Source organism: Ammodytes marinus, assembly GCF_949987685.1.
Source record: "Ammodytes marinus genome assembly, chromosome: 16".
Taxonomy (NCBI): Eukaryota; Metazoa; Chordata; class Actinopteri; order Uranoscopiformes; family Ammodytidae; genus Ammodytes; species Ammodytes marinus.
Window position 1 is genome coordinate 11,510,394 of NC_137220.1, and position 26,805 is coordinate 11,537,198.

The 26,805-nt window shown below is 41.3% G+C and overlaps 2 protein-coding genes across 3 annotated transcripts in view; both read left to right on the forward strand.

Annotated features, from left to right (window-relative positions):
- The first annotated feature begins 134 nt into the window (after positions 1–134).
- Positions 135–14,508, forward strand: tlk2 (tousled-like kinase 2). Its single transcript, XM_080044046.1, has 21 exons — positions 135–650; positions 1,772–1,854; positions 3,536–3,613; positions 3,711–3,780; positions 3,864–3,907; positions 4,076–4,174; positions 4,770–4,871; positions 5,101–5,193; positions 5,376–5,486; positions 5,659–5,795; positions 6,189–6,341; positions 6,455–6,521; positions 6,632–6,729; positions 6,838–6,919; positions 7,569–7,660; positions 7,801–7,890; positions 8,082–8,251; positions 8,642–8,780; positions 11,151–11,262; positions 12,887–12,994; positions 13,248–14,508. The coding sequence occupies exons 2-21, from the start codon at positions 1,774–1,776 to the stop codon at positions 13,419–13,421; spliced, it is 2,100 nt and encodes a 699-aa protein (XP_079900172.1). The 5' UTR covers positions 135–650; positions 1,772–1,773; the 3' UTR covers positions 13,422–14,508.
- A 3,931-nt stretch (positions 14,509–18,439) lies between these two features.
- Positions 18,440–26,805, forward strand: part of mrc2 (mannose receptor, C-type 2) — a 31,555-nt gene continuing 23,189 nt past the window's right edge. For both annotated transcript variants that reach the window (XR_013845270.1, XM_080044042.1), the window contains exons 1-2: positions 18,440–18,626; positions 24,550–24,954. Coding sequence is in view for 1 of the 2 variants with exons in the window: in XM_080044042.1 (XP_079900168.1) it covers positions 18,500–18,626; positions 24,550–24,954 (532 nt within the window). In the remaining variant the exon portion in view is untranslated. The remainder of the gene's footprint in view (positions 18,627–24,549; positions 24,955–26,805) is intronic.

Here is a 26,805-nt window from a genome sequence, read left to right on the forward strand (position 1 = left end):
CTGAACGAAGGTGAAAATACTTGAACAATCTCACGAGAGAATATGAGATTTTACTGATTATTGTTTACATTACAAAAACATGAGAACGGAACCGAATCGATCCGGATTCGAGTGAAACGCTCGCTGCAGACACAACTTCCGAAACAGATTGCTTTCTTTCTCCCCTGCGGCGAGGAAGGCGACAGGAGCCCAACTTTGTTTTGATCGAGCTGAACAGCCAGGACCCGAAATTCATCTCACCACGGGGGGATAAAAAAGATAGGGGTAACTAACGCTAGCTTACACATTTATAATACCTGGTGAAAAACGCAGAATCTCGAGGATCGCCATTGTGTGGAGCGAGATCCCCGACACTGGCACGGTATGGTCCCTGGAGAGAGGGGGATGTGATGGGGATCCCCGCCTAAGGAGCACAGCAAGGCGGGTTTGGGATACCCGGAGTCGCCGAGGCCTCCGAGGGAATCCTCCGTCGTCTACCTAGAGCTGCACCGCACGCCCCCGTGTCTGGAACGTTAACAGTCAGCACGCGAGGGACGCGGTTGTTGATGCGGCCTAGCCTGGGAGGACTGCCGAGCATCGGGGGAAACAACGGGGACGGTGTCAGGGTTAACAACGGGCCCTACGGAGGACCGAGGAAGTATTAATTTGCAGTAAGTATCCCGCTAGGTTGTCGAGCAAACGGAAATATCTGAGTGAGTCCAGGCGTTGTGGCACGAGCACCTGACAACACAAGCGAGAAGATGCTTCTTTTTGACAGACGAGTGGACGTTAGCCTGTTAGCTGTTTCACCAATGTTTGTAAAATAATTCATCGTTGCGGACACTAGTTGATCTGATTTCTTTCTGTGCCGTTATCTACAATACACAATTATGAGTTTGGCAACTAAATTCAGTATCGGTGCCTTGTTTGTGTACATTACTTGACAAAATCAAATATCTTGTTACTAGCTAACGTTAGCTTTTAAATTGCAGTGCTAAGTGATGGCCAACCGTAGGCATGTTAGCTCCATTGGTAGGTAGCTAACGTTACCTGGATGACCAGCCACTGATGGTGTTTCAAATCGTTTTGCTGTTCATTATCATTTCAGCTGAGCCAGCAAACCTAAATTCGGGTAAATCTAAAGAATTATTAGGACTAAGATTTATCACCAAAGGGACACGAATGTTGCAGGTTAAAGTGTTAATTTAATGTACGTAAACCACAGATAACTGACAGACATAGCAGTCAGTGTTGGGCGTGTTACCCAATTGTTAACCTTTGTACACGCTAGCTAGCTGGGCACTTATTGTCTTTAGTGGCCTTTTCCATTGCTGTGAGTATACTTAGTTGGCAGTCAATCCATTAGTGACCTTTTATAACTCCAGCGCCACGAAGTTTAGGCCTATAATGCCAGGGTGTTATCACATGATGCTATAATTTTCTTTCTAGACAGTGATTCTACACATCTGGCCTATGGGTTTGATGAACATTTTACATCACCTATTGCCAATGTTGTAGGCCAGATTCTTCATTTAATTACTGTTTGTCAAATACTAATACTAATAGTCAAGTTACATTAAAGGTGCTTGTTTGACACACCTATGATAGTGGAACACAACATTATTGTCAGGCTTATTGATGACTCAGAACAGGAATTTTCCACATCCATATAGCTAAATACAGCCATGACTCATCACAACCGATGCCTTTTCATACAGTGATCCGTCACCCCTACTTGAATGTACCAGACTCCACAACGCCTTCCTTAATCTGTGCTCTTATCTCTCTGCAGCCATGATGGAAGAACTGCATAGCCTGGACCCCCGGCGGCAGGAGCTGTTGGAGGCTCGCTTTACCGGGGTTGGCGTGGCTAAGGTTTGTGTTTACAGCAGATGTTGCGGAGGTGGGGCGGTGATAACTCTCTCGTCATAGTGCAAACTATAATCACACATTTTCTTGATAACACATTTTTTCACAAATCTCTTCCTTTCTTTGTCTTGATCGGCTTCAGTATCATCCTACTGTTCGGCCCCGCTCCTTGTCTTTGTCTGTCTCTCTGGAAAAGGTTGAGCTTGTGTCTGTGTTTTTTGGCTGGTGAGATATGGCATCTCCCCCTGGCTCATGATGTAGTGGCTCGGCTGTATATGCAAGTGGCAACGCCTGCCAAAAAGGCCACAGACAGGACAGGGGTTGGTAAGGGGGAGGATGGAATGAAGACGGAGGAGGAATGCAGAAATAGTTCTTGACCAGGTGTGAGTGGAGGCAGCTTAAAGCCTTCCGCCCTTGCAACATGGATGTCTTTGGTGTCTTTGTGGAAGGTGATCTTGGAACAGTTTAGGGAGTGAGAGTCAGCGCCAGGAGTGGGCCCTGTGCCAGCCATAGGCAGAGCAGAGCCCGGAGCATGGCATGGCTGCTGCCGCAGAGAAAATGGCCGCTCTTGCTAAGGCATTATGCCTCGGCCACCCTGGATGACAAGAGATGCGATGTGTGTGAGGGGGAAGTGAGAGAAGTGTGTTGATCATCAAATGTCTATGAATAAATATTGGTTGCTGGTGGTCTAAAAGCCCCTCAATGTCACAGTGCAGCAAAGTTTTTTTTTTTTTTAAATTCTTGACCTTGAGCGGCTCTGCTGCTCCCTCTGACATCACCTAGGGGGTATAAATTAAAGGAAAGTAGTTATTATTTGGGGACAAAGAAACTACTGAAATAGTTGGAAAGTGCATTTCTGATCAACAATCAAGATATTTTTGGGGAGGTGGAGGTAGTAGGGGGTAAAACCAAGCTGTCATTCTTTGATCGAGCAAAGCATCTCTCATTGGCTTTCTCCAGAGAGAGAGAGAGAGAACAGAGCATTAAAGACCATGGTGAAGAGAATAAAAATGGGTGACATTATCTAAAGGTGACGGACAGAGGGAGGAATACATCTTAAGCAGCATGCCAAATGCTCAGCCATTTTAGGAGGGTTCAGCGAGAGAGCTCTAGTGTGCTCTGAATGACTAAGTATCTCTCCCTGATTGGACAGTGCCTACTGAATTCTGATGTGATTCGTCTGACTGACAGGCATCACCTAGGGAACCAGCATTAGGCCAGATGCAAGTGGGAAGTTAACGGTGACAGTGGTTGGCCACACCTCTGCATCCTTTCCCTTCGTCTCTCACCCAGTTTCTTATTTTTTTTAAGATACTTTTTGGTATTTTTCATGTTTTATTGATAGTGTTTAAGAGACAGAGGTGAAATGGGGCAGAGAGGGGAGTGACATGCAGAGAACGACCGCAGGCGGGGAATCGAACCCGGGTCTGCTGCTGGGCCCGGCCCGGGGGGGGGGGACACCCTACCAACTGAGCTAAGGGCGCCCCATCTCACCCAGTTTTCTAACTCTTAAGTGCATGCATACACAACAAGTACATGGGCACATACATTTTGAAAATAAAATGTTTTCATGTATATCTTGGTATATTTAATTGCTCCTTGTACTTTGCAACTTCAAGAAAAGTGTTATATAAAATACAATGTATTATTGTTACTTGATGTTGATGTATTGATCTTATTTTAACAGGGCTCGGGTCCGAACCAAAATGAGTCATCCAATCAGAGTCTATGCAGTGTGGGCTCGCTCAGTGACAAAGAACTAGAGGTTAGTCTCTTTCACATGAACAGGATTTCTCCATGTCAACCATCTCTCTCTGTTACCCTGTTATGCGTGTGTTTGATTCACATTACTTCCTTGACAGACTCCTGAGAAAAAAGGCAATGACCAGAGAGTGAGGAAACGGAAAGCAGACCATTTTGACAGCAGCCAAGGTAGGAATCGAGCCGCTGCTGTGAATCCCCCTCATCATGTACCGTATCGCCATATCTCTGAACTCCCTGTCTCTCTCTTCTAGGCAAAGCAGGAGCAAGAGGACATAAAATTAGTGATTATTTCGAGGTGAGTGTCTTGGAAAGGTGTTCTATTTCTTTGTTGTTTGAGTGTGTGTCCAGCTGAGCTCCAGTTTATGGATAGTTTTCATACTTTCTAACCCCCTTTTTTTTTAGCAATCTTGGTCTTTGCATTGAAGTGCTTTCCTCTTCTTTTCTCTCTGTACGTGTGCTTCAGTTTGCGGGAGGTAGCGGTCCTGGTACTAGCCCTGCCAGGGGAATTCCACCAGTGGTCCGCTCTTCCCCACAACATTCTCTCTCCAATCCCCCTGTCACGGTGAGCTTGTTTTCTCTATGGTCTGTCTCGTGCTTCTTTATCTCTTAACACTGTCTTGCCATATTCTCTTCTACGCTCTTGATTTGAAATCAATAGGTCAAGTTTGTTTACAGGTGGGAATAATCTGGTGTGGTCTGTAAACATTGTTTGTACAAATCGGCATGAAGTGACATTTATTCAAATCAATCAAAATGATTGCTTTTTCTGTGAGTTTAACCCACTCTCACCTATCTAATAGTAAGCAACCTCAGTCATAATGTTCAAGTAAATTTATTCTGACAAAAGGGTTTCTGTGTTTATTATGACTGGAAGCACCAGGTCTATTTTGTCATATCGGAGATGCTTCCTCCCTTGCACAAATGAGCACACTCCCTTGTTGTTCTACCGAGTCGTTATCCAAACTTTCGATCATTTGCTGCACTTATCCATGGTATGTTGTGCTATGTTGTCACACTGCTTACCAATTTAAGTGACTTTAGGTCTTAGTAGATAAGTGCAATTTTACTGATAAATTATTTGATGTGATGAAATCCTGCCATTAATTCCCCCTCTGTCTGTGAAAGGTTTTTATTGGATGTGTGTCTTTGCCTCGTAGGTGCAGCAGGGAAGTCCCTCCTCCGTTAGTTCGGTCAACACAGAGCACTCGACGTGTTCACTGAAGCCCATGTCTCTTCCAATGCTCCACAAAGCCACACAGGTACATTACATTCTCTCAGGTCTGGCTGGCCATCTATCTAATTTAACTCTTTAAAATGCAAATGTTATAATATATTGGCATATAAAACCAATAAATTATAAGAATTGTTTGCCACTTGAATAGTTTGTTGTGTTTTAGCTGTCACTGCTTGTACTACAGTTTTTTTTTCTGATTCAGAATGATCCAATATTAACATAAACATTGTTTTTGTGCTCACTTTACCATGTAGTCGGACCTTACTATAGAAAAACTAACAGCATTGGAGAACAACAAGAACTCTGACCTGGAGAAGAAGGAGGGCCGAATAGATGATTTGCTGCGGGTACTAATCTCATTACATTTCATCTCTGATATTCTGCTTGCCTTTTTGTATCTTTCTTTTTTTCAGAATAACATGTTGTCTGTAATGGGTGTTTACTTGAAGGCATTTTTTAAAACAAATTTAAACTGTGTTCATTATATTTCCCTGAACTTTTTTCTACTTGTTTGTATGTTCTGCTCCAGGCAAATTGTGATCTGAGGAGACAGATTGATGAACAGCAGAGGATGCTGGAACGATACAAGGAACGGTTAAATAAATGCGTGACCATGTCCAAGAAGCTGCTGATTGAAAAAGTATGTTTGTCTCAAATAAGTGTGACTTACATTTTCTGCTTTAGTTTCCAAAGTGTGTTGGTCACTGTGGGTTCTTTTGGCCTGAGCTGCTTTTTGAAGCCCATGACTGAAGTCAAATGGAATCGGCAGCTCTGGTTTGATGCCTGTGTTTTTTTCTCTGCTCTTTCTTCAGTCCAAACAGGAGAAGATGGCGTGTCGGGACAAAAGCATGCAGGACAGGCTTCGACTGGGCCACTTCACCACAGTGAGACATGGAGCGTCTTTCACAGAGCAGTGGACGGATGGATACGCCTTTCAAAACCTTATCAAGTGAGGACTCTCATGTTTTTAATGTATAGTTCTCCTTTCACGCTTTAGTCGTATTATCATTTTTAAAGGTGGAGTCATAGATTCTGGAGAATGCTTGTTGTCAAAGTGACTTTTTGTCAAAATCAGTGAATATCTCGTCACAGTGCAGACAGGTAGCAAATCGTGAGGAGATATTCACTGATTTTTGCAATGAACATTCTCCAGAATTGCTGACTCCACCTTTTTGAGGTAGCTCTGCTAGTTCAATGGGAAACATCATCCAAACCAGAAAGAAACACATACTGCTTTATATGTGATAAGTGAAGTAAGCTTTGCACACGGTAGAGCATACACATATTGATAAAGGAATTAGGTCCGCATTGTGTGTCATTGCAATGTATTGTCTCTTTTCAGACAACAAGAAAGGATCAATTCCCAGCGAGAGGAAATTGAAAGACAGAGGAAGCTACTGGCCAAACGCAAACCGCCCTCCATGGCCCAGACTCCGCCTCCAAGCCTGGAGCAGAACAAGCGCAAAAGCAAAACCAATGGAACAGAAAGTGAAGCGTACGATCCGTTTGTTTATTTTTTTTTTATAACATTTCTTACTCAAGCTGGGGTTTTTTCACCACTGTGCACATATTTGAAGCTGCACTAAGGTTGGTTATTTGTCCTTGCAGGTTATCGCAGGCAGAGTACCACGAGCAAGAGGAAATATTTAAGCTAAGACTAGGCCATCTTAAGAAGGTAATGCCTGACATATTTTTGACAAGTTTAAGTTGACACAATTGGTGGTTGTGTTTTTTTCTTGTTTGTAAATTGTACAGCTTTTGATCTGATTTTGCTGTGCCTTGCAGGAGGAGGCAGAGATCCAGGCAGAGCTGGAGAGGTTGGAGCGAGTGAGGAACCTGCACATTCGCGAGCTGAAAAGGATCCACAACGAGGATAATTCTCAGTACGATTTCTCCTTATAAGGCTCTTTCTTAGTTAGTCTTCACTGATGTGTATGTACATGTATTATCTGCAAGTACACAACTTTTAAATTGTTTCTCACCTCCTACAGATTCAAAGATCACCCTACGCTAAATGACCGATACCTGCTACTCTATTTACTTGGAAGGGGAGGTTTTAGTGAAGTTTACAAGGTGAGATCAAATGTATTTTTTTTCCCTGTTAAGACAGAACCATTTTTTTAAATTAAAATAGCTTATGTACACAAAAACATGATATTAACAACCCTGTTTTTATTTCTTGAATTGATGCAATAAGACATTTGCCAGAGTATCCTGTATAATTTAAAAAATGACTTGTTGACTGAGAAAAGGCTGCATTAGTATACAGTTGTTAAAGGTGTTCTACAAACTTAGAGATGAAGTGCAATAAAGGCATAAACACAAAGACAATTTGGCTCAATCTTGTGCAACATCCTTGCATTAATTTCAACTCAAAGAGAGTAAATATTTTGATGTTTGGTAATATTTGGGGTCTGAGATTTTGGTGTAAAACTGTTAAAGAAAATAACCTATTCAAAGTGACTGCAGTGGCTGTGCATACTTTGGAAAATATTTGAAGATGCGTGTTTCATTTCATTACATTTTACTAAGCTGACATCATCAACGTTCCTAAGTAAATGCCTTTGCCAGAATGTGAGAGTTTTTCCAGGAATCTGCTGTCATCACTGTAAAAATGATGAATGAACACAGCCTTTAAATGTGAAGCAAGAGTCTTAACTACAGCCAAAACAAAATATTGCCAAATGCAGTTCCTAACTAATTAGCGTCCTTTATTTTCCAGGCCTTTGACTTAACAGAGCAAAGGTATGTTGCGGTCAAAATCCACCAGTTAAACAAGAACTGGAGGGATGAGAAGAAAGAAAATTATCACAAGTGAGTGAATTTATACTAAGTATATTAACTATGGCTACAAATGGTGTTCTTTTGATCATTCATTGTCCCATCTGATTCACTTTGTGTAATATCTGTGTTTGTACCGCAATGTAAATGTTGAAACATGCTTTGTGTTTCAGACATGCGTGCAGAGAATATAGAATCCATAAAGAGCTGGACCATCCGCGAATAGTTAAACTCTACGACTACTTTTCACTTGACACTGACTCGTAAGTAATTTCTTAAAAAAAAAAAAAAGGAAAAGAAAAAGTGTCTTCCCTGCACTGATGCTTATGAAAATTGTGTTCATTTTGTGCCAGAAAATATATTTTCAATATGTACAGTCGTAACTTTTTCTTCATTTGATGTAATACCAAATCCTTCTTAGGTGGTTAAATAGCTTTCCCTTCATTTTGAGCAGGTTCTGCACAGTCCTGGAATACTGCGAGGGCAATGACCTGGACTTCTACCTGAAGCAGCACAAGCTAATGTCAGAGAAGGAGGGCCGCTCCATCATCATGCAGATTGTCAACGCCCTCAAGTATCTCAATGAGATCCGACCGCCCATTATCCACTACGACCTTAAACCTGGTTGGTCTCAGCACCACACTCGTAAATTCAATTATACGTGAAACTGTTACCTACTTAACCACTTGAAAAGCTGCTGCCGCTACATTAGTGTTGATTCTGCTTCACATGGTTCCAAACACAAGTTATTTCCAAGCAGCTCAACGGGTGGACACACAATACGATTTAAGGAGACCATTACAGTTATGATTCAGTCATCACAAACAGTGTTTAAAGATTTAGGTGGTTTGGCTTCTAAACCAGTTACGTCCTATTACTCAATTGAGATTGATTTGAACATGTTTGAAAAAAAAAAGAAAAAAGCCAATCATTGTGTATCAACATAACCTAATAGTTGTATAATTGTCCATTTTGACTCAGCCATACAATCCCCTTGTTCTTCTTCCTGCTCAGGTAACATCCTGCTGGTGAACGGCACTGCCTGTGGGGAGATCAAGATCACAGACTTCGGCCTGTCCAAGATCATGGACGACGACAGCTACAACTCAGTGGACGGGATGGAGCTGACGTCGCAGGGAGCGGGGACATACTGGTGAGATTTCTACTTTAAGATGACACGCCGCTGCAGCCATGCTACCATTTTTTGATATAATAAATTGCGCTGTTTTATTTTTAACACTGAGGCTTGGTCCTCCAAATTCAAATGTATGTGGGTAGGTTGTCGTGCTGAAATAACTCTCCATTCCTGAGTGCTGTCCCACACCACACCAAGAAAGTAAAAGTCATCATTATGCTGTGTGGAGACATGTTATGCCATAGAGGGAAAAATAAGTGTGCCATGAAGGCACTTTAGTAGAGTTTGAAGCATGAACACCTCATACTTTGAAACTATTGTGAAAGTATCATGCAAGGAAATATGACAAAGATGTGGTGGAGCACTAAATATTTGTTGGAAGCAATAAAAGTATAACAGAACCCACCCTGTTAGTTATACAGCAACGCTTATAATGTAGAAACAATAAATGTTGCATCAGTGTTAATTTTGGCAGCAAATTCTGATTTAGTCTTAGTCTTAGTCTTTTGAATATCACACCATTTAGTCTTAGTCCTATTCTAGTCATCTAAAATATTTTAGTCTTAGTCTAGTCTAGTCTACTAAATATAAGCAGATTTTAGTTTGACTAAATCTACAGCGGACTTTGTCGACTAAGTGTTTTTCTTCATTGAATGGTATTAAGGTTTGAATATGCAATACAGACACAGATTTAATGGTTGTAATACAAAACATGTATTCTATTTCATTAGTAATAATCTCACATAAAATCAGTGTACCTGACTGAATAGGGGGGAGGGCGGCTTTAAGAGCCTGTGCCCGGGGGTCCATTATCTCATGATCTGTCTATGAACCAACTGGATTCCACAATCTTTTTTCTTTTTGCGGGGAGCATGCACAAGCATTATTTATAAAATAAAATAAAGAAAATATTTTAAAAAAGTGGGGGGCCCCACACTAGGTCTTGAAACGGGCCCCGAGATCGTTAAGGCCGCCCCTGGGCAGCAGCAGCAGCACGCAGTTGAGGTGCTGATACATTTGAGCAACTGCGCCTTCCTTTAAGCAACACTGCTGCCGCTGTGTGTGTTTGGACTTCTTTTGCATCAAAGCCTTTTAGATAATACAATTAGAGGTTTTAATTGAACGCTGTCCATGCGTCGGAGTTGATTGTAACTTAAAAACAGAAACTAACGGACGGAGGCGGCAGTTTCACATGGCTCTGTGTATTCAAACTCGAGACAGAGCCTACTACAAACAGATCGCGGAACTTAGCCGTTCCCCTAGACATCGTTAACGGGCAGGATATCCCTGACTATAATTTTTGTCCATCATACCGCAGAGTTTTTCAGCACAGCGGCTCACTCCACCCGCTCACACCTGCGCGGTCTCCCGTCGATTTTCACCGACACAGGGTTGAATTCGCTGCTTTGCACTGATTGGATTTCTTCCCAACTTGTCCCACAAAAAGAGTAGTTCTGATTGGATCTCTTCTCCATTCGTCCCGCCCTAACAGTTTCGTCTAGTTCCTATTCGTAGACTATAGTGTCAGTTAAATTAGTCTCAGTCTTCGCCATCACATCTGCCTTTTTATTTAGTTTTTATTTAGTTTACGTCCGTGAAAAAGGTTCGTAGACGAATATTTTTCGTCATAGTCATAGTCTACGAAATTAACACTGTGTTGCATTACAAGCCCCTATTTGTTTGGTTCAATGCCGCCTTAATAGAACACTTTCAGCTTTGCTACACACTCCCAAACTAACAATTTTTCTTTGAAATGGCTGTCTCATATCCTACCCAAGTTAGTAAAATCCCTCTGGATCACTTAGAAAATGCTTTGGCTGTACTTTTTTATGTTTTAGAGTCCTAAGCGGTTACTATGTCTGACAGCAAATTGAATTGATGGTAGTTTGCTAGAGGTAGCACTCCAGGGCAGGCTTAAAGGTTTATTCAGTGGCACATGATGTATTTCATTGTAGCAGCAATGGAACATATAATCAATTAATTACAAAGAGAAGAAATGTTTAGTATCTAGCTTTGGAGAGGGTTTACTAAATATACAATACCCCCCCCCCCCCTGTCTTGATGCTGAAATACTAAAAGGCATTGCTCCACAAGTTATTTGTGCCACGCATGTCTTGACCTACAGAGTTGTCATATTTCTGAGGTATGTTTTGGTATATGGATGTACAACTCTCTCTTGTTAAACTGCTAACATGCTGCCTGGTTGTGATTGAGGACCACCTAGTGTACAGTGGTCACTAAACATACTGCAATGTTACTACTTCAAATGTGGGGACAGATTGCTGAGATCTTCATGTCTTTACCACAAAACGCACCTTGAAACAAGACGGTAATATTTCATGTGTTGAAATTGATTCGTATTAACATGTTTCCCTCTTTCTCCTTCAGGTACTTGCCCCCAGAATGCTTTGTGGTTGGGAAGGAACCACCCAAAATCTCTAACAAGGTGGATGTGTGGTCTGTGGGAGTCATTTTCTACCAGTGTTTGTACGGCCGCAAGGTAGGGAACACACTGAACAAACCAAAAAAGTCACATTAGCACCATTTTCTGAGTTTAAAATTGGATTTTTATTTCCAGGACAATAATGTAATGCGTATGATTTACTAGGGTACATGAATTTTAATTGTATGAAACATTAGGGTTTTTCTGTAATTTTCTTTATATGCATTAATAATACATCTAATATATTCTTGTTACTTAAAATCGTGGTACCAGTAGAAATGTGTGCATAATAAAAAGGATTTAGTCAACTCTGACACTGACATTTCTTACATGATGATCACGGTACATTTTAGACAAAGAAGAGTCAGCAATGCTTGCTGTCTAGGGCTGGCCCGAATGCCACTTTTCAGGCTTTGAGTATTCGTTGGTTTTTCCAAGCGAATATTCGGATATTCGTTCCAGAAAAACACACCATCAAACCAACATTAATAATGCCAATGTACTCACTGAAACCGAGTGTGTGAGCCGAGACAGCAAGCTGCGTAGTTAGTTGATGCTTTAATAACTTTCGAACGGTAGTAAAGTTGGAGTTCCTTACTTTTTCCCTGTGGAGGCAAACAGCTGTTTTTCGTTCCAAATCAGCTGTCCTCTGCGCCATCGTAACCCATACAGGAGCTTATCAATTCATCCAGGAACGTGCATCTTTTCGGCGATTTATAAATCCATACAAAGATCCAATATTGATAGTCTTTTTTGTCCATATTATATCCATTATTGACCGCCTATTCCCATGACGCATGCAAGTCACGGTTGATGATGGCTGATGTAAACAAACAGCTGAGCTAAGCTAACGTTAGCATTACGCCAAGCATAAGCATTACATTTCCTTCCGAAATCGCGCTAATGTTGTGGTAGCCTATAGAGTTATTAGGAACACAATCTATTCTTCCTCCATCTCTCTCTCCCTCCTGCGCTTGGTGCCGCTTTTAGTTTGCCTCACTCTTGTAACATCACGTAGCCTACTACATCACCGGTTGCGCAAAGGGCAGCGGCCAACTAGGTCAAAGTTCAAATAATTCGATAATATATTTTAAATTAACGTCTAATTTGTATTTTACAATTGTTTTATAACTTGTATATATTGTTTGCTGACAAAATATACTGCAGTTTGAAAAAATTAAAAAAAAAATGTTGTTGAAAAAAAAAATGAAGGAGAAAAAAAAAAAAAAAAAAACGAATATTCCGAATACTGAATTGAGCTCCGAATACTAATTTAACAAACGAATACTCGGATATTCGAATAATTCGGGCCAGCCCTATTGCTGTCACTATAATTTTTTCTCAAAATCTTTAAATAACTCCTCACAATCCACTACCTGTCCGTTCTGTGTGTGCGCGCTAAAAAGAAATCTGGTGTAAATACACAGCCTAGGCTCGGTAAACTGGTATGTAAACAAAGGGGTGCCACCATAGCTAGCAACTTGCCAGTTTACAGAGCCTAGGTTGTGTACTAACACTGTTTTTTTTGGTGGACAGGTAGCAAGCACACTGTGAGGAGATATTCACTGGTCTTGACAAAAAGTGATTTTGACAAGCTGATCAGCTTACTGAACACAATGAGACTTTAATCATTCTTTTATTCATGAATTGTTTGTTTTAACACTTGTCTTTCGCTCTTTAGCCCTTCGGCCACAACCAGTCCCAGCAGGACATCCTGCAGGAGAACACTATCCTGAAGGCAACAGACGTGCAGTTTCCCCCTAAACCAGTAGTCACACCTGAAGCTAAGGTACTGGACAACTCACAACTCTCTCCTTTTTTGGATTTGTCTATCTTGTGTATACATTTTCAGCTCCCACAATGCCCTCATTGTGTTCTCATGTTATACTTACCATGTTCACGTACATAGTTTTTAGGACACTTCTTTGTGGGATGTATATATTTAGGAAATTCTAAAATGTTTCAATATAATGAAGGCTAATATCTGGGCTAAATATTTTTAATTTTTCAGTCAATTCATACTCATTCTGCCTCCCTCCCAGGCGTTTATAAGGCGCTGTCTAATCTACCGGAAGGAGGACCGCATCGATGTGCACCAGCTGTCCAGCGACCCCTTCCTCATGCCCCACATCCGCAAGTCAGTGGCCTCCTCCAGCACAACGGGCACGGCCGTGGCCTCCACATCCAGCTCCTCCAACAGCAGCGCCTCAAACTGAACCCACAGACCTTAAGTGACTGACTGAACTATTTGAAATAGTGGCGTGGGGTGGATTACATACTGTGTCCCCCCCTACCCACTCCCAAAGGCTTGACACCTTTGCCATGAGGAGCCCCCCAAGAGAGAAACTGGTCAGACGATTGGGCCAAGGGGGTGGGTGAAAAGTCATGGATGCCGGGTTAGAAAAAAGCCCACTCATGTCCACCCACCCCAGCCTACCTGTCCTCCTTTCTTAAAAAAAAAAGGTTGGCATTGTTCTGGGGGTCAAAGCCCTGGACAAAACTCACACAGCAAAGGGACAGGGTTAAGCCACTGGGGTTCAGTGTTTTGGGGGGATTTTTCTTTTCTGCTTAAAAAAAGAGAAAATTACAAAGAAGTGTAGAACTGCTTCAGCTTGGCCCAGATGGAAAGGCCTCATGTCCCACGCGCACTCGCACATAACACCCCATGCATGAGCCATTCTGGTCCAAGGTAGTCTGAAACCCCTCAAAGCTCAACCATTTGAGTTTGTTCTCATCTCCTGAAAACCTTACTGAGGGAACCAGTCTGGCAGGTTATTGTACTGAAACCCTCAAACTATCAATGGCACTATGTCATCTAACCAGCGCTTCTGGGATCCCCCCCTGCCCTTCTTAAATTCCAGATCCAGATAGTTAGTGACGAGGAGGAACAGATTAAGCTACTATCCCCTCTCCCCTGTCCCATCTCCTCGTTAAAAAATCCTTTGACCAAAGCTTAGAACTTCCAGCTGGTGGCAGTGTTCCACCTCCGTTTTTATAATGAATGGTTTTAAGAGTTTTACTTGATATGAGTGGTGAAGCTGATCCCTTTTACATTTTTTTTAAAGAAACTTTTCAATTGAACCAGTTTTAATGGAGTAAACTGTTATGTTTTTCAAGTTGCCTTTTATTAATTAGAACTGTTATTGTTTCGATTGACCCCCCTCTACCATAAACACACATATTTATTTTAGGTATGTTTGAATTTATTTTTTGGCCAATAAAATGCAAGGGTCTACCTAATAGAACTGTTGGGGGAAGATTGGGCCTTAGCAGAGAGTTGCATAAACCATTAAATACTATTGGTTAAAATGTGTGTTGTGCTGTGCTTCTGTCTGATTGGGTTCACCCTCTCTTCTTCCTTTTGAGAAAAAAGAAATCCTATTACAACACAATTGACAATGTATGCATTAATCTTACTTTGTTTTTATCTTGTTTTTCAGAGCTTTACAGACTATCAATCAGCCAATATTTCTAGAGAATCATACAGTCTTTGCCAAGTTAGTGATGGGTTATATAGTTCATATTCAGAATCAAGCTGTATACTCTTAATTAAAGGTAAAGTAAGCGGTTTATTTATGTTTATATAGGTGTTAAATAGCTCTTTATTCATACAGTGATCACTTTCATAATGTGTGCGTTTCATAAAGCCGATTTCTCAGTCAGCTGCTCTGCATGTAATTGGCTAATAAACTTTTCGGGGTATCCCGAAATTAATATCCAATTACAAGAGAGAACGCTACAAACCGACACCTGTCTCACTCATGGTCTCACTGCCGGTGCACGCCAGAGCGAGAGATGGGTGAATGTGTATGCGCCTACAATGGCGGAGCAGATAAAAATCCTTCCCAATGTCTGTTTTGATAGTTTTTATCATGTTTTTATCACACTTATGGATCTGAGATGATGCTAGATAACTCGCTGCTTGAAGACCGCAGTGCATTAATGTGGTGACGTAGGAGCAAGCGAGGAGACTGCTAACTGCAGTAACTGACAGGAAGTTAGCTAAAAGAACCATTCCGCTTACAGCACCTTTAAGTAAATGGAACAAACCACTTGTTTGTTTTTGCCAGAAAACAGACTGTACACTACAATGCCATATTGACAATGCTGATCCAGAAAGAGTAAGCTTTATTTATTGATACAATGTTGGCACAAATATTTGTGAAAGTGCAGCAGTCAAATTTGTAAAGAGAAGGCCTATGATAAAAGCTCTGTCTCGTTTATAAATCCATAACTGGTCTGTATTCACCTTGCCTCACCTTCAGATGTGATGGACAACATTAATACAAACGCCATTTAAATCACCAGTAAACTGTAGGTTCTCAATTGTGCTCTGTCGCTGAGGTCAGGTGGCATGTTGAATGACTCTTAGAGACGATTAGGCATGCATGTGATGTGAAACTCCACAGTTGGCCACAAATTCGATATAAGAACCTACTCGGAGAGCAAATCTCAAACACAAAGTAGCTCTCACTTCACACATTCTGTATATAATTATGGGATCAGATCAGCTTTTGATACTTCGATCAATCCATCAATCTAATGCTGCTTATTTCAATGCAGAGAAGCAGTAGTTCTACTTTGAGCTTCTTCCAGTTGTCTGCGCACCTCCACCCTTACCTTAAGGATGAGCCTATATGCACTCTATGAAGGAAGCGCATTTCAGCGACTTCTATCCGGTATGTACCAAAAGGTATGACCATAGTTGGATGGTGATTTACTGGTAAATTGAAAGTGTTGCCTTCTGGTTCAGCTCCTCCTTCATCACAATGGTACGGTACACACGTATTACACCTTTCCCACTGACACACTGAGGAAACCCCCTGTTCATTTGAAGCTTGGTTTTACCCTCACCTTTTGGGCAGAAATTCACTCCCACTGGAGGAAGTAATCCACCGTCTGTAGCTTCAGACTTGGAGGTGCTGACACTCATCCTATGCTCTTCACACTCAACCATGTGGCTTGTCCTCTTTAAGGTATAAAGGGGGAGAGGGGGCTTTGTTGCCCTTCATTACATATCTGGCGACTCATAACGTTGTTTAACCTCCTGCTGGATCCATATTTGCACACGTTTTATAATCTGCAGCAAATGTTTTCATTCTGTGATACTATTTGGTCTATTCTCCACACAATTCCACGTGTCCCTCCTGGGAGAGGGACCGCATCTGTTTCTCGAGTCTTTCTGATTTTTCTTCCACTTTTTTTTCCAATGTTTGGTGGAGTTTTGTCCCTGCTATCAGAATCAAGGGTTTAGGAGAGAGGGTGTCCTGTGCTACACAGATTGTGAAACCCCCCAAGGCAAATTGTACTTTTTGATATTGGGCAATATAGATCAAATTGACTTGACTGTGAACCACCCGGGTGTGTGCTGAAGGTCACAGTCTATTGAAGGCAACAGAACAAAACCATCTGCAAAGAGAAGATAAGCAATTCTTAAAGGCCCTAAATTGGACACTCTTATTCTCTTACAGCCGCTCTTTGAGATCCAATGCATGAAAATCATAAAACAGAATCGGTGACCAGGAACAACCCTGGTGGTGCTCAACACCCACTGAAGATATGTTTGACTACCTGCTGAGAATAAAGTGCAGTTCTCACCACGGTCATATAAGGACTGGGTGGCTCTTTTGGATCTTAGGTTCAGTGATTGGGAAAAAGCCTCCTGATCAAGGTTCAAGGTTTTTATTAGTGTCATAAGAGGGCAAATTGGTTCACAGCGAGGAGTGGCTAACAACATACACCAGTACAATACAATCGCGGACACAAAACATCACAACGTACACAGGCCTGGGCACCAAGTGCAAGAAGCAGGGAAAAAACCAACACAACAAAGTCAAAGTGCCAATGCAGTCGCTGGTCTTACAGTCATAACATCATAACATAAAATCATAGAATCATAAAGTGCCAAGATATAAAGTGCTATGTGGTCAGCAGCATCAACAGCATCAATCAGTAGCAGCAAAATAAAGTGCAGAGTGCCGTTAGCAGCAACGCCAACAACAGCAACCAGATCAACAGCACAGTACCAGAATCACCAGTCCCTTGTCATAAGCTTTCTAATGGATTCCAAGCAGTTTGATGTCCCAAACCTCTGGCTTCAGGAGATTCTCTAATTGCTCTCTCCATTGCTGACCAATATCCTCAGTCAAGGTTTAAGTGGTCACACACAGCCTTAGAAAACAGACATCTACAACACTCTGACCACAACTCGGAGCTGCCGTCTCCACAGTGGCGACTTTGAAGCTGACTCAGGTTCCATGTCCCCGAGCTCCCCTCGGATGAAAGAGAAATAGGAAGGTGTACAAGTTAAAAACTTTGTGGTCACCACCATTTTCCAGTTCATCCTCTTCATGGGTGTGTGGTCTGTCCTGAAGTCTATCTTGATGTCTGATCAAACTCATTACCAGTTGATAGCTCTGCTCCTCTGTTTACTCAGGTGTCCAAGGCATACGGCCACAGACCTGCTATGATCACAAAGTCAACCATCAAGGTAAGCACAGTGTTGAATCAAGTATGCATCATGCATTATAATTATTTATTTATTTTCACAATTACAGTTACATTACCTATCATTAAGCAGACTCTTTCATCCAAAGCGACTTGCAACTATTTATTTGCAAAAATGTGTCTGAAGTTTAGAGAGAATTAAAAATCCAGGACTGCCACACTTCATGTCTCCACAGCACAGGACTGATAAAGGTACAGTGTGTAGAATGTATTTTCAGGACAGACTTGGTAGAAATTAAATATAAAAAAAAAATGTTTTAATAGGCGAAGTGTTTAATCACTTGAAAATGAAGTTGTTTTTTCTATTACCTTAAAATGAGCATCGGATATTACACACTAACTTGAATAAATAAATAAACTGGAAATCAAACATAGCCATTAAAGTGTGGCTAAAAAGACACTGAAAGAAAAGCTAGAAGCCTAAATCCTATAGAATTTTCTCCAAAAGACGCATAGGCCTGATATAGCCTATTAATATTGTTTTTCACCAGTGCTCGCTATTGGGGGTCGTCGAACAGGCGCCTGGAGGTCCCCGGACCTCATGTTGGGAACCAAACAAACACACACACACACACACACAGACACACACACTCTGTTGATGCTGCTCCATTCATTTCGGTCTCATCTGACTGTACAGGCAGACGGAGCTCTAGCGGTCAAACTCACCAAATCTGCATCATCCGTCCTCAAAGTGGAGCAGTTGCTGGCTCCAGCTTCACTTTTTTTCCTCGTTTTTTTTTTTTTTTTTACTTAGCTCGTGTGTGTGCTGTGTGTTGTAGTTGTGAGCATGCAAGGCAACGGCCGTCACCGAAATAAGGAATCAAGGCGAGCATGGACAAATCGGCAACTTATATTTTACAAATGCACTTTATATTTATTCATCTTTAGTCTGGAACTGAAGAGCAGCGTTACGGGTGAGAAAAACAATCTCCACTTTGCTCAGTTTCATTCATGTAAAAGTCGAAAAACCCGACAGACATTAAACCTATAGTGCATGCTTGTGTTTTTGTAACGACTTCTAGTCAGAAAATGCACGGTAAAGCGCATGCTGAATGATATTTTCTGCGTATTCGGGATTTGGTGCCTTGGTTTTTGCCACGAACCAAAAGTCCGAGCAGTGAGTGGAACCAGATGTGGAGAAAAATGGGGGGCGAGGAGGGGGGGAGGGAAGGGGTTGCTGCTTCGATTCTCTATTGTGATTGATATTGGTGCATTACGTTTATGTAAAGCTACAAAGCAACATACTTTTCATTGTTTTTTGTTCTATATATTTACTTTATACCCGGATGGGTTTTCTAGACTAGACTACACTGTAACACTGACGCTTCATTTAGCACCCTGGGGGCAGATGTGACCTTTACATCCTGTTACATGCTGCAATTAACACATTCAGTGCAGTCCTGAACAGCTACTAGACCATTATATGTTATTAGATGCCATTGAGGGTAAACTCACCGAAACATTGTTTACCGGTAAAGATTAGAGTATAGCCTTTAGCTATTCAATTGTGTATTGGTTTTATGACCACATCATTGTTTTTTCCTTGTAATTTTGCTTGTCAATTAGAAATCTGAGTTTACCGATTTGACTTAAGTGTCAGTGACTTTTCTATTGTAGTATCAGTAAGAGAAAGAGATGAGCAAGTGGACTGCAACAGACTGCTGACTTAGTTTATCTTTTTTTGGCACAGACAATAATATAAAAAAGTAAGAATGTCAGCTGTCAGCATCAAGTACAGTAATTTAATTTTCAATGCAGCAAACTTGAGGGAAACTAGGCTGTGGTCATAACACAAGAACAATCATTTTCCACAAATGTTTTATTAGTTTTGATTTTATAAATATGGTATCATCATGCCAGAGTCAGGACCTCATTTTGCTTATGATGTTAAATAACATATTTATATTAGATCTTGGAGCTAGATAACATTTCTGAGTTGATGTGGGATTACATGGTCACTCTTATCCCTAAGAATATACTAACAGATACACATTTTTAGGTTTACCTTATTTTAAAATTACTAGTACACATCTGCCTTAAAATTCCCTTCCTGAAGATGGATCTTAAGAGAATATCTCTGACATGGCAAAAGCTCAGAAAGTTGTCATACTGTAATGTGTGTGTTTTGTATTTTATTGTTACCATAATATAGCCTACACGTATCAGTGGAGGAAAGAAAATGGGTGGGAATGATGATATTGAATAGGGAATTAAGATATTTTCCTCCTGATTTATGCTGGGCAGAAACTGCACCACAACCGTGTTTATGTAAAGGTTCAGACCAACATTGTGTGGGATTTCAAAATGAGTTTCGCATCGATTATCTATGGAGACAGCTCCAGCTCTGCCTGTGGTGTTCTCTGGTGACAGGCTTTGAAAACAAAGTTGGTCACAGTCTCACACACAATATGCCCATCAAAATGAATTTCATTTGACTTTCTTAGATTATTTGAACTATTCTGCTTTAACTACATAATTATAGATTTCAGTATATATACATATAACTCTCACTTACCTAACCATCATTTAACAGTTTAACCTTAACTGTGCTATAAATAATTGTTATCTCAATTATACCGGCATAAGTGTAGGAATGATGGGAAAGTTTCCACAGTGTGCACATTTTACTAAATTTGATGCACACTTTTTGTGACAGGTTCCCATTAGACCTAGTTTCTGAGTGTGGCTGCAAAATGCAAATATGCCCCGTCTCTGCTCTCCCTTGCTTCTCGGATGAGGTAAAACCTGTCCACGGTTTTGGTTGCTTCAGAGGCCAGACCACCATAAAACACCAAAGAGACAAACGCAGCAGGCTGGAATTTCCTGCCTATTTGTTGGTTGCCATTTTCTCACACTGACCAGTTAAAGGCCCTGTCTACGCAATCTCAGACATCTGTCAAAATAAGAAAAGCTTACGACGAGAAAAGCCCTTTGCACAAACCTCAGTAGAAATAAGTTAAAGGTGCACTATGCATTGTCAGGGGGATTTGTTTACATTTGCAGAGCTAGCCGTAAGTGTACACAAATATTAATTCTACCTGTAATTCTTAGTATTGAATCACTCTACGTCATGAATCAAAAAAATATTTTGAGGCTCCTTGAAGCAGACGTAGACTAGAATATGTTTGAAAACAAAACTGTAGGCCCTGCTGCTGTCAACAACAACAATGAAACAGTAACTTTTCGGGTAGATTTCTAACTTCTAACAAGGGTTCTATGGATCCAATTCTCCTATGGGGAAAGTTTATGAGAATACACCAAATAAAATGTTAAATTATCTGACACACCCAAAGTTACATAGTGCACCTTTAATCATTTACATGGAGGCACCAAAAAATGGCCACTGAGTTTTGATTATCTGGCAGCATCAGCTAGTCACACTCATACAACACCGATCGTGTGATATTGAGAACTTTCTTGTTGAACTCATTATATCTCAAGCCAGGACTTGCTATTGACAAGTCACCCACGTCTCCAAGAGTATTGTTCTCTAACCAACAGATGACCGTATTGAGGAGGAGGAGGAGGAGGTGGTGGCGGTTCTGGGAAGATCTGCCTCTCTTGGCGTGCGGTGCTGGTTGTTCTTGGCCGTGCGTTTCAACCTTTCTCTCTCTTTCTTTCTGTAGCAGGAAACTGTCTTTAGCTTTGAAAATAAAGGGGGTGACAGGGGCAAAGAGGAGGATGAGATCACAGCAGGAGAGCTGTTGTGGCCTAGCTTTCACAGGGCTCAATGGCTTAGAGTTAATCTGAAATTCTGCACTCTGTCTGATTGCCCCCGGAGTTTTTCCTCACATCAAACATCCACTTGTGTGCCCCTCCAGACTTGATTCAGAAACTTCTTTTTGAATTGGCTTTTTTTGCCGACTGGAACTTCTTCTTCAGGTTGTCTATTATATGGTTCAAAAGCTTTTGCTTTAGGAACATAACATCTCATATTGTCAGCATGGTAAAGCTGAGCATATATACATACTGAAGTGAATTTGACGCACAATGTAATGCTGGTGGTGTGAAGATTTTCCCAAACGCATTGTCTGTGCTGACTCTGTGGTCTGTATTTTATAAAAAAAGAGCTTTAATTCCCATTGTGCAATTGACAAAACTGCATCAGACTGATTGAATGGCATGCATGTCTCGTCTCGCTAACAAGTCAGTGTTGTGTAAGTCAAGCTATTTTAAGGGTTTTAATTGCAAAGAGAAGTGTAACTAAATCCCGAGCTAAGATTATAGGATATGAACATTGTACTGTATTGTCTGTTGTTGTGGTTGACTTTTGGACTGTAATTGCAGAGTGGAGATGAACAATGATGAACAAGTCCGTCACAGGGCGTTCATATGGACTATCGTGAGGGCTTATTGCATAAAATCCTGGATGATTTTTAGTAGCTAACAAATAAGAATAATTGCATTCTGATGGCAAGCTAAAAGTGTGTGGGGTTTGGATTGTTGAGCAGACAAAAGGAGCCATTTAAATAGGCCATCTTGGGCTTTGGGAAATGATGGTGGACATTGTATGTATGTGCTGCTGTTGTATAAGTGATGATTAGTCAGTTCCTCAAAAAACGAATCAGCAGATTAAGATGTTTTTTTTGTTGCCTTTTAACTCTAGACGCAATGGTTACAGTAGACAGTGATTTTCCACAGAAACAGGTCTTTGCTTGCATTTTTCTTTTTTAAATATTCATTCCAGCTTTCATTAATAGGAGTGACTAGAATAATAACAGCCTCATGGAAAAAAGAAAGCCTTGCCCAAAAGCAGGTTCGATGTTTTGTGTTATTTGGATCCTCGTTTTGGATGAAGTCTTTTCCATTTCTTGCCCTGCTCTGAGAAGATCTAAGCTTTCTTTTTTTAGGTCATCTTTCTTCTGCACTTTCTTCTGATATGAATCTTTTATGATTAAAACAATGAAGAGGCAGTAAACACACGCCTATAGCCGCGGGGTATTTACGGTGAGACGGTGGATGGTGTTATAAAAAGAAGCAGGATTATATCTGATTACACTGTAGAGAGCACTTTTGAAAACCGTATGCTGAACCACTCCGCCGCAGGGCTCTGGGTTTCTGTGTTTGCTGCTGCTACCGACCAAATGAGCTAACACTGCTTCTGAGAAACTTAACCACAGACAGGGCTGAGTGCAAGGAGAGAGGGGCGTGTTGTTTCGTCTCCTCCAGATTACAGGGTTTTTTTTTTATGGAGCGCTTGATGAGACTCGCATTGTCTGTGTGTGTGTGTGTGTGTGTCTATAAAAGCAGCACAGGAGGTTTTGAAGTGTTTTTTGAAGGAGTGGACTGAAGTATCCACATAGACACACACATAGTTTTCAACCAAGCGGCCCGGTGATCTTTTCCCACCTACCCCACATCCTGGCCTCTCACAGGAGCCCGCCGAGTAGGAATGCCGAGGGGTCCAGGCAGCTTTCTCTCCCTTTTGAAGCTCTGGGCCTGAGAGCAGCGGTTTTATTTGTTTATTTGTTTTTTTTAAATCATTTTTTACCATGCAGGACCTTAATTTAGATTCCCTCCTACACTCTCCCCTGACTTGCATGTCTTTGTCTTTCTTTCTCCCACCTTCGCAGAGGCACACAACCACACACAATTACAGTCACAATCCTGGCTTCTAGGTTTCCAATCTCTTAATCCCTTATAAAATAGAGGAGAAAAAAATGGAATGAAGGAAAACTACATATATAAGTGTTTTTGTTGAGAGAGGGTGTTGGGTTTTGTTTCTGAAATTCTGGACACTGAAGCTGGTGTGCAGTGCAGCCACTTCTCTGGATGTGTTAAGTTCAACGCTTTTTTTTCAGGAACTTCTGTTTACATTTCCTTTATTTGTAATATTATGTATGGTATATAGCTTCTCAGAGAATCATACTTAAGTAATTCTCATAACATCAGTGAACAGCAGCAACATGTCTGCAGACTGACTACAGCTACCAATTTCCCTGCAGATGATAATTTCTGTTTAATCACATTAAGATACAATTCAGACCTGTTGAAATCAGTTATTTTAGTAATTAGTTATTCAGTTATTTTAGGCAAATGTATCAGAGCCAACCTTCAGATTAAGAAGATTAAGGTCATTATATATTTATCCTCCGAAACCAAACCACCGACTGCTGCTCTCTCCACAGTCGAACTCAACAGAAATAGATGCCTCAAGAAGTAAACAAGGCGAGAGGTAATTCCAGGTCAAACTTTGGAAAATGGGTTTATTTCTGAGACCTGTTGCATGTGAAAATCTTGGATTTTGATGAGTATTGAACATTTTGAGGATTAATAGACATTAAAGGTGCACGTTGTAACTTTGGGTATGACAGAGAAGTGAACACTTTCTCAAATATATTCTCAAAAGTGAATAAACAAACATTCCCAACAGGGAAAGTTGTATCCCTGGAACCCTGTTTGAAGTTATGAAGCTACCCGAAAAGCACGGCCCACAGTTGTATTATCGAAATAACAACTTTATTAACAAATAATTTTGTTTTGATTTATGAACGTAGAATTTTTCAATACAAAGAATAACATGTAGAGTAAATATGTTTTGTAGACGAACTGCAGGCTCTGCAGATGTAAACAAATACCCCTCCCTTGAAACTGCATAGTGCACCTTTATTAAAACACTCAAGTGTATTATGTGGCAACATTTGAGCCACAGCGCAATCTCATTCTAACCCACTGCAGCACTGTGTCAATTAATAGAAGTATTGATCCAGCCAGTGCCTGCCCTGACCTGTTCTCTTGCCACATTAGCCGCTAACATGTAATGCTGTTTTCATTAGCATTATTGACCGATGCCATTGTTTTCCCTCTCTCTCTCTCTCTCTCTCTCTCTCTGCACAGCGCCGGCGGACTCTGACGACTTTGCTTTCTTCCATGAGGGCGCCCAGGGTTGCCTGGGGGTGCGGGATCACTCCCTTGTTCTGTCGACCTCGTGCGATGGGGACAGCCAGCGGTGGAAGTGGGTGACCCGGGGCCGTTTGTTCAACCTGGGCTCCTCTCTGTGCCTGGGCATGACCACCGGCAACCTGACCTCCAGATGGGACCGCTCCCCTCTGGGTGTGTACGTGTGTGACCGCGAGCCCCCCCGAGTGCGCTGGACCTGGAACTGTGGCCAGGTGTTGGAGAACCTCAACAACTACCTTCCCTCGCCCACCTTCTGGAACTCCTCGTCAACCACCTTTCCCGCTAATCTCAAATGGACACTACACGGCGGTGTGCAGGACTTGTGCTCCAAAGCGTATCAAGGTAAGTAAGCAATAATGTAGCCTGGTCCTACCTGACCATCGTACTTCATTTAATTTGTACAGGAGGTCTGGAAACGCTCAATTGACAAACGTTAACTCACTTGAAGGCGGGTGTCTGTTGAAGTTTAAAACTATTGGATCTGCCCAGTGCCACTCTGGATATGCCAACCAATCGTTTGGTCGTGATGTATGTCATGCGCCAGCTAAAGACTACAACTGAAACTGGCGCACAACCTCAAGGTCATTGTTCTCATCCACTCCCTCTGTTCGCTGATTGGACAGCCACAAATCTTGGCTGATAAAACCTGTGAAAATACCGCGGACCCAGACTGACTACTGAATGGAAATGAAAATTGAGCCGAAGTAGGTAGGCGGGCGGTGCTAGCTATAAGCAATGCTGGTATAAACAGACAAGTTGAGATTGGCATAGCAAGGATTTTTTTTAAGATTGCTGGTCAGTCAGTCAACTGTGTTTGAACAAAAAAGATCTCTAATTGATGATCTTCAATTATACAATGACTGGAGTAATTGTCTTTGGTGCCAAAGATGAACAATTAAAAGTCAGCGGACAGCTTAAATCTGCTATGTTAGAAACCACACACCAAGCCAGAAATATTGGTGTAGTCTGAGACTCAGACTTGAATTTCAAAAAACACATTAAATCAATTAACAAGTCAGCCTTCTACCACCTTAAAACATATCAAGAATTAAAGTGCTTGTGTCTCAGCAGGATTTAGAAAAACTTGTCCATGCATTTATCTTTACCAGAAAAGTGGATCACATCACCCCAGTTCTGAGGTCTTTACACTGGCATCCTGTCACTCAAATAATTGATTTCAAAATATTGATGTTGGTTTAGAAAGCACTGAATGATTTAGGGGCAAAATACATTTGTGATCTCCTGATACTGTATGAACTGTCCAGAGCTCTCAGATCGTCTGGGACAGGTCTACTTACAGTTCCCAGAGTTAGGACTAAACAAGGTGAAGCAGCTTTTAGTTTTTATGCACCGCATATCTGGAACAAACTCCCAGAAAACTTGAGGTCTGCTGCAGCTCTCAGCTCTTTTAAATCGGAAGACTTTTCTGTTTCCCTTTTTAACCAGTAATTTGTATTTTATTTTAACTTTTATTTTCATTAATCTTCTATTTGCTTTAACAATAAGAGACATTTTCGAACACAGCCAGTTTAGACGAGGACAAGTGTGGGCTCCCAGAGAGAAGCGGTAGAGTAGGCCTATTAAGATGTATTTCCATATGATGCAAATGTGTTGCCACATAAGGCGTTGCCGTAATAAGTGCGATTGCCACATAAGGTGTTGCTGTAATAAGTAAGATTGACACATAATGTCTGTGTTCGGAAAGCCTTTCTAATGTCCTACTCATACGCATTTTGACGTCAATTTGAGTTATTTTGTTGTGTATGCAAGTTTGTGTAGACGAGCATTGCCCGGATGAGTACTAACGTCCGTGAAGATGTTGTGTATCGATTGGATACTTTTGCCTCAATCGCCCCACAATGCATTACGACATGGAAGTTTTTTTTTAATTCTATGCTTCTGTATACTTCAGTGTAAACGGTCCGAGGAACCTCGCACCTACACAATCGATCGTTAAGTAGACAGTATGGCGTATACATGTTGTGTATGTAGGAGGGAGGACGTTAGTATGGCTTTTCGAACACAGCCAGTGTGTTGCCGTAATATGTAGCCTACAAGTAGGCTTTTTAAAGTAGATGTATTTCTAAGTAGACTCCTAGAGAAGTGGTAGAGTATTTTAATGTATTTCTGTGAAAATATAAAGGATAAAATTGACACAGGGAACAAATTGTGGTTGAATGGAAGCTAATTGTT

Bases quoted from the DNA above. Each gene is read 5' to 3' on its own strand.
- tlk2 (XM_080044046.1), top strand. From the start codon at position 1,774: ATGATGGAAGAACTGCATAGCCTGGACCCCCGGCGGCAGGAGCTGTTG. The intron at 1,855-3,535 runs GTTTGTGTTTAC...TTATTTTAACAG, and splicing joins CCGGGGTTGGCGTGGCTAAG to GGCTCGGGTCCGAACCAAAA. The intron at 6,522-6,631 runs GTAATGCCTGAC...TGTGCCTTGCAG, and splicing joins GACTAGGCCATCTTAAGAAG to GAGGAGGCAGAGATCCAGGC.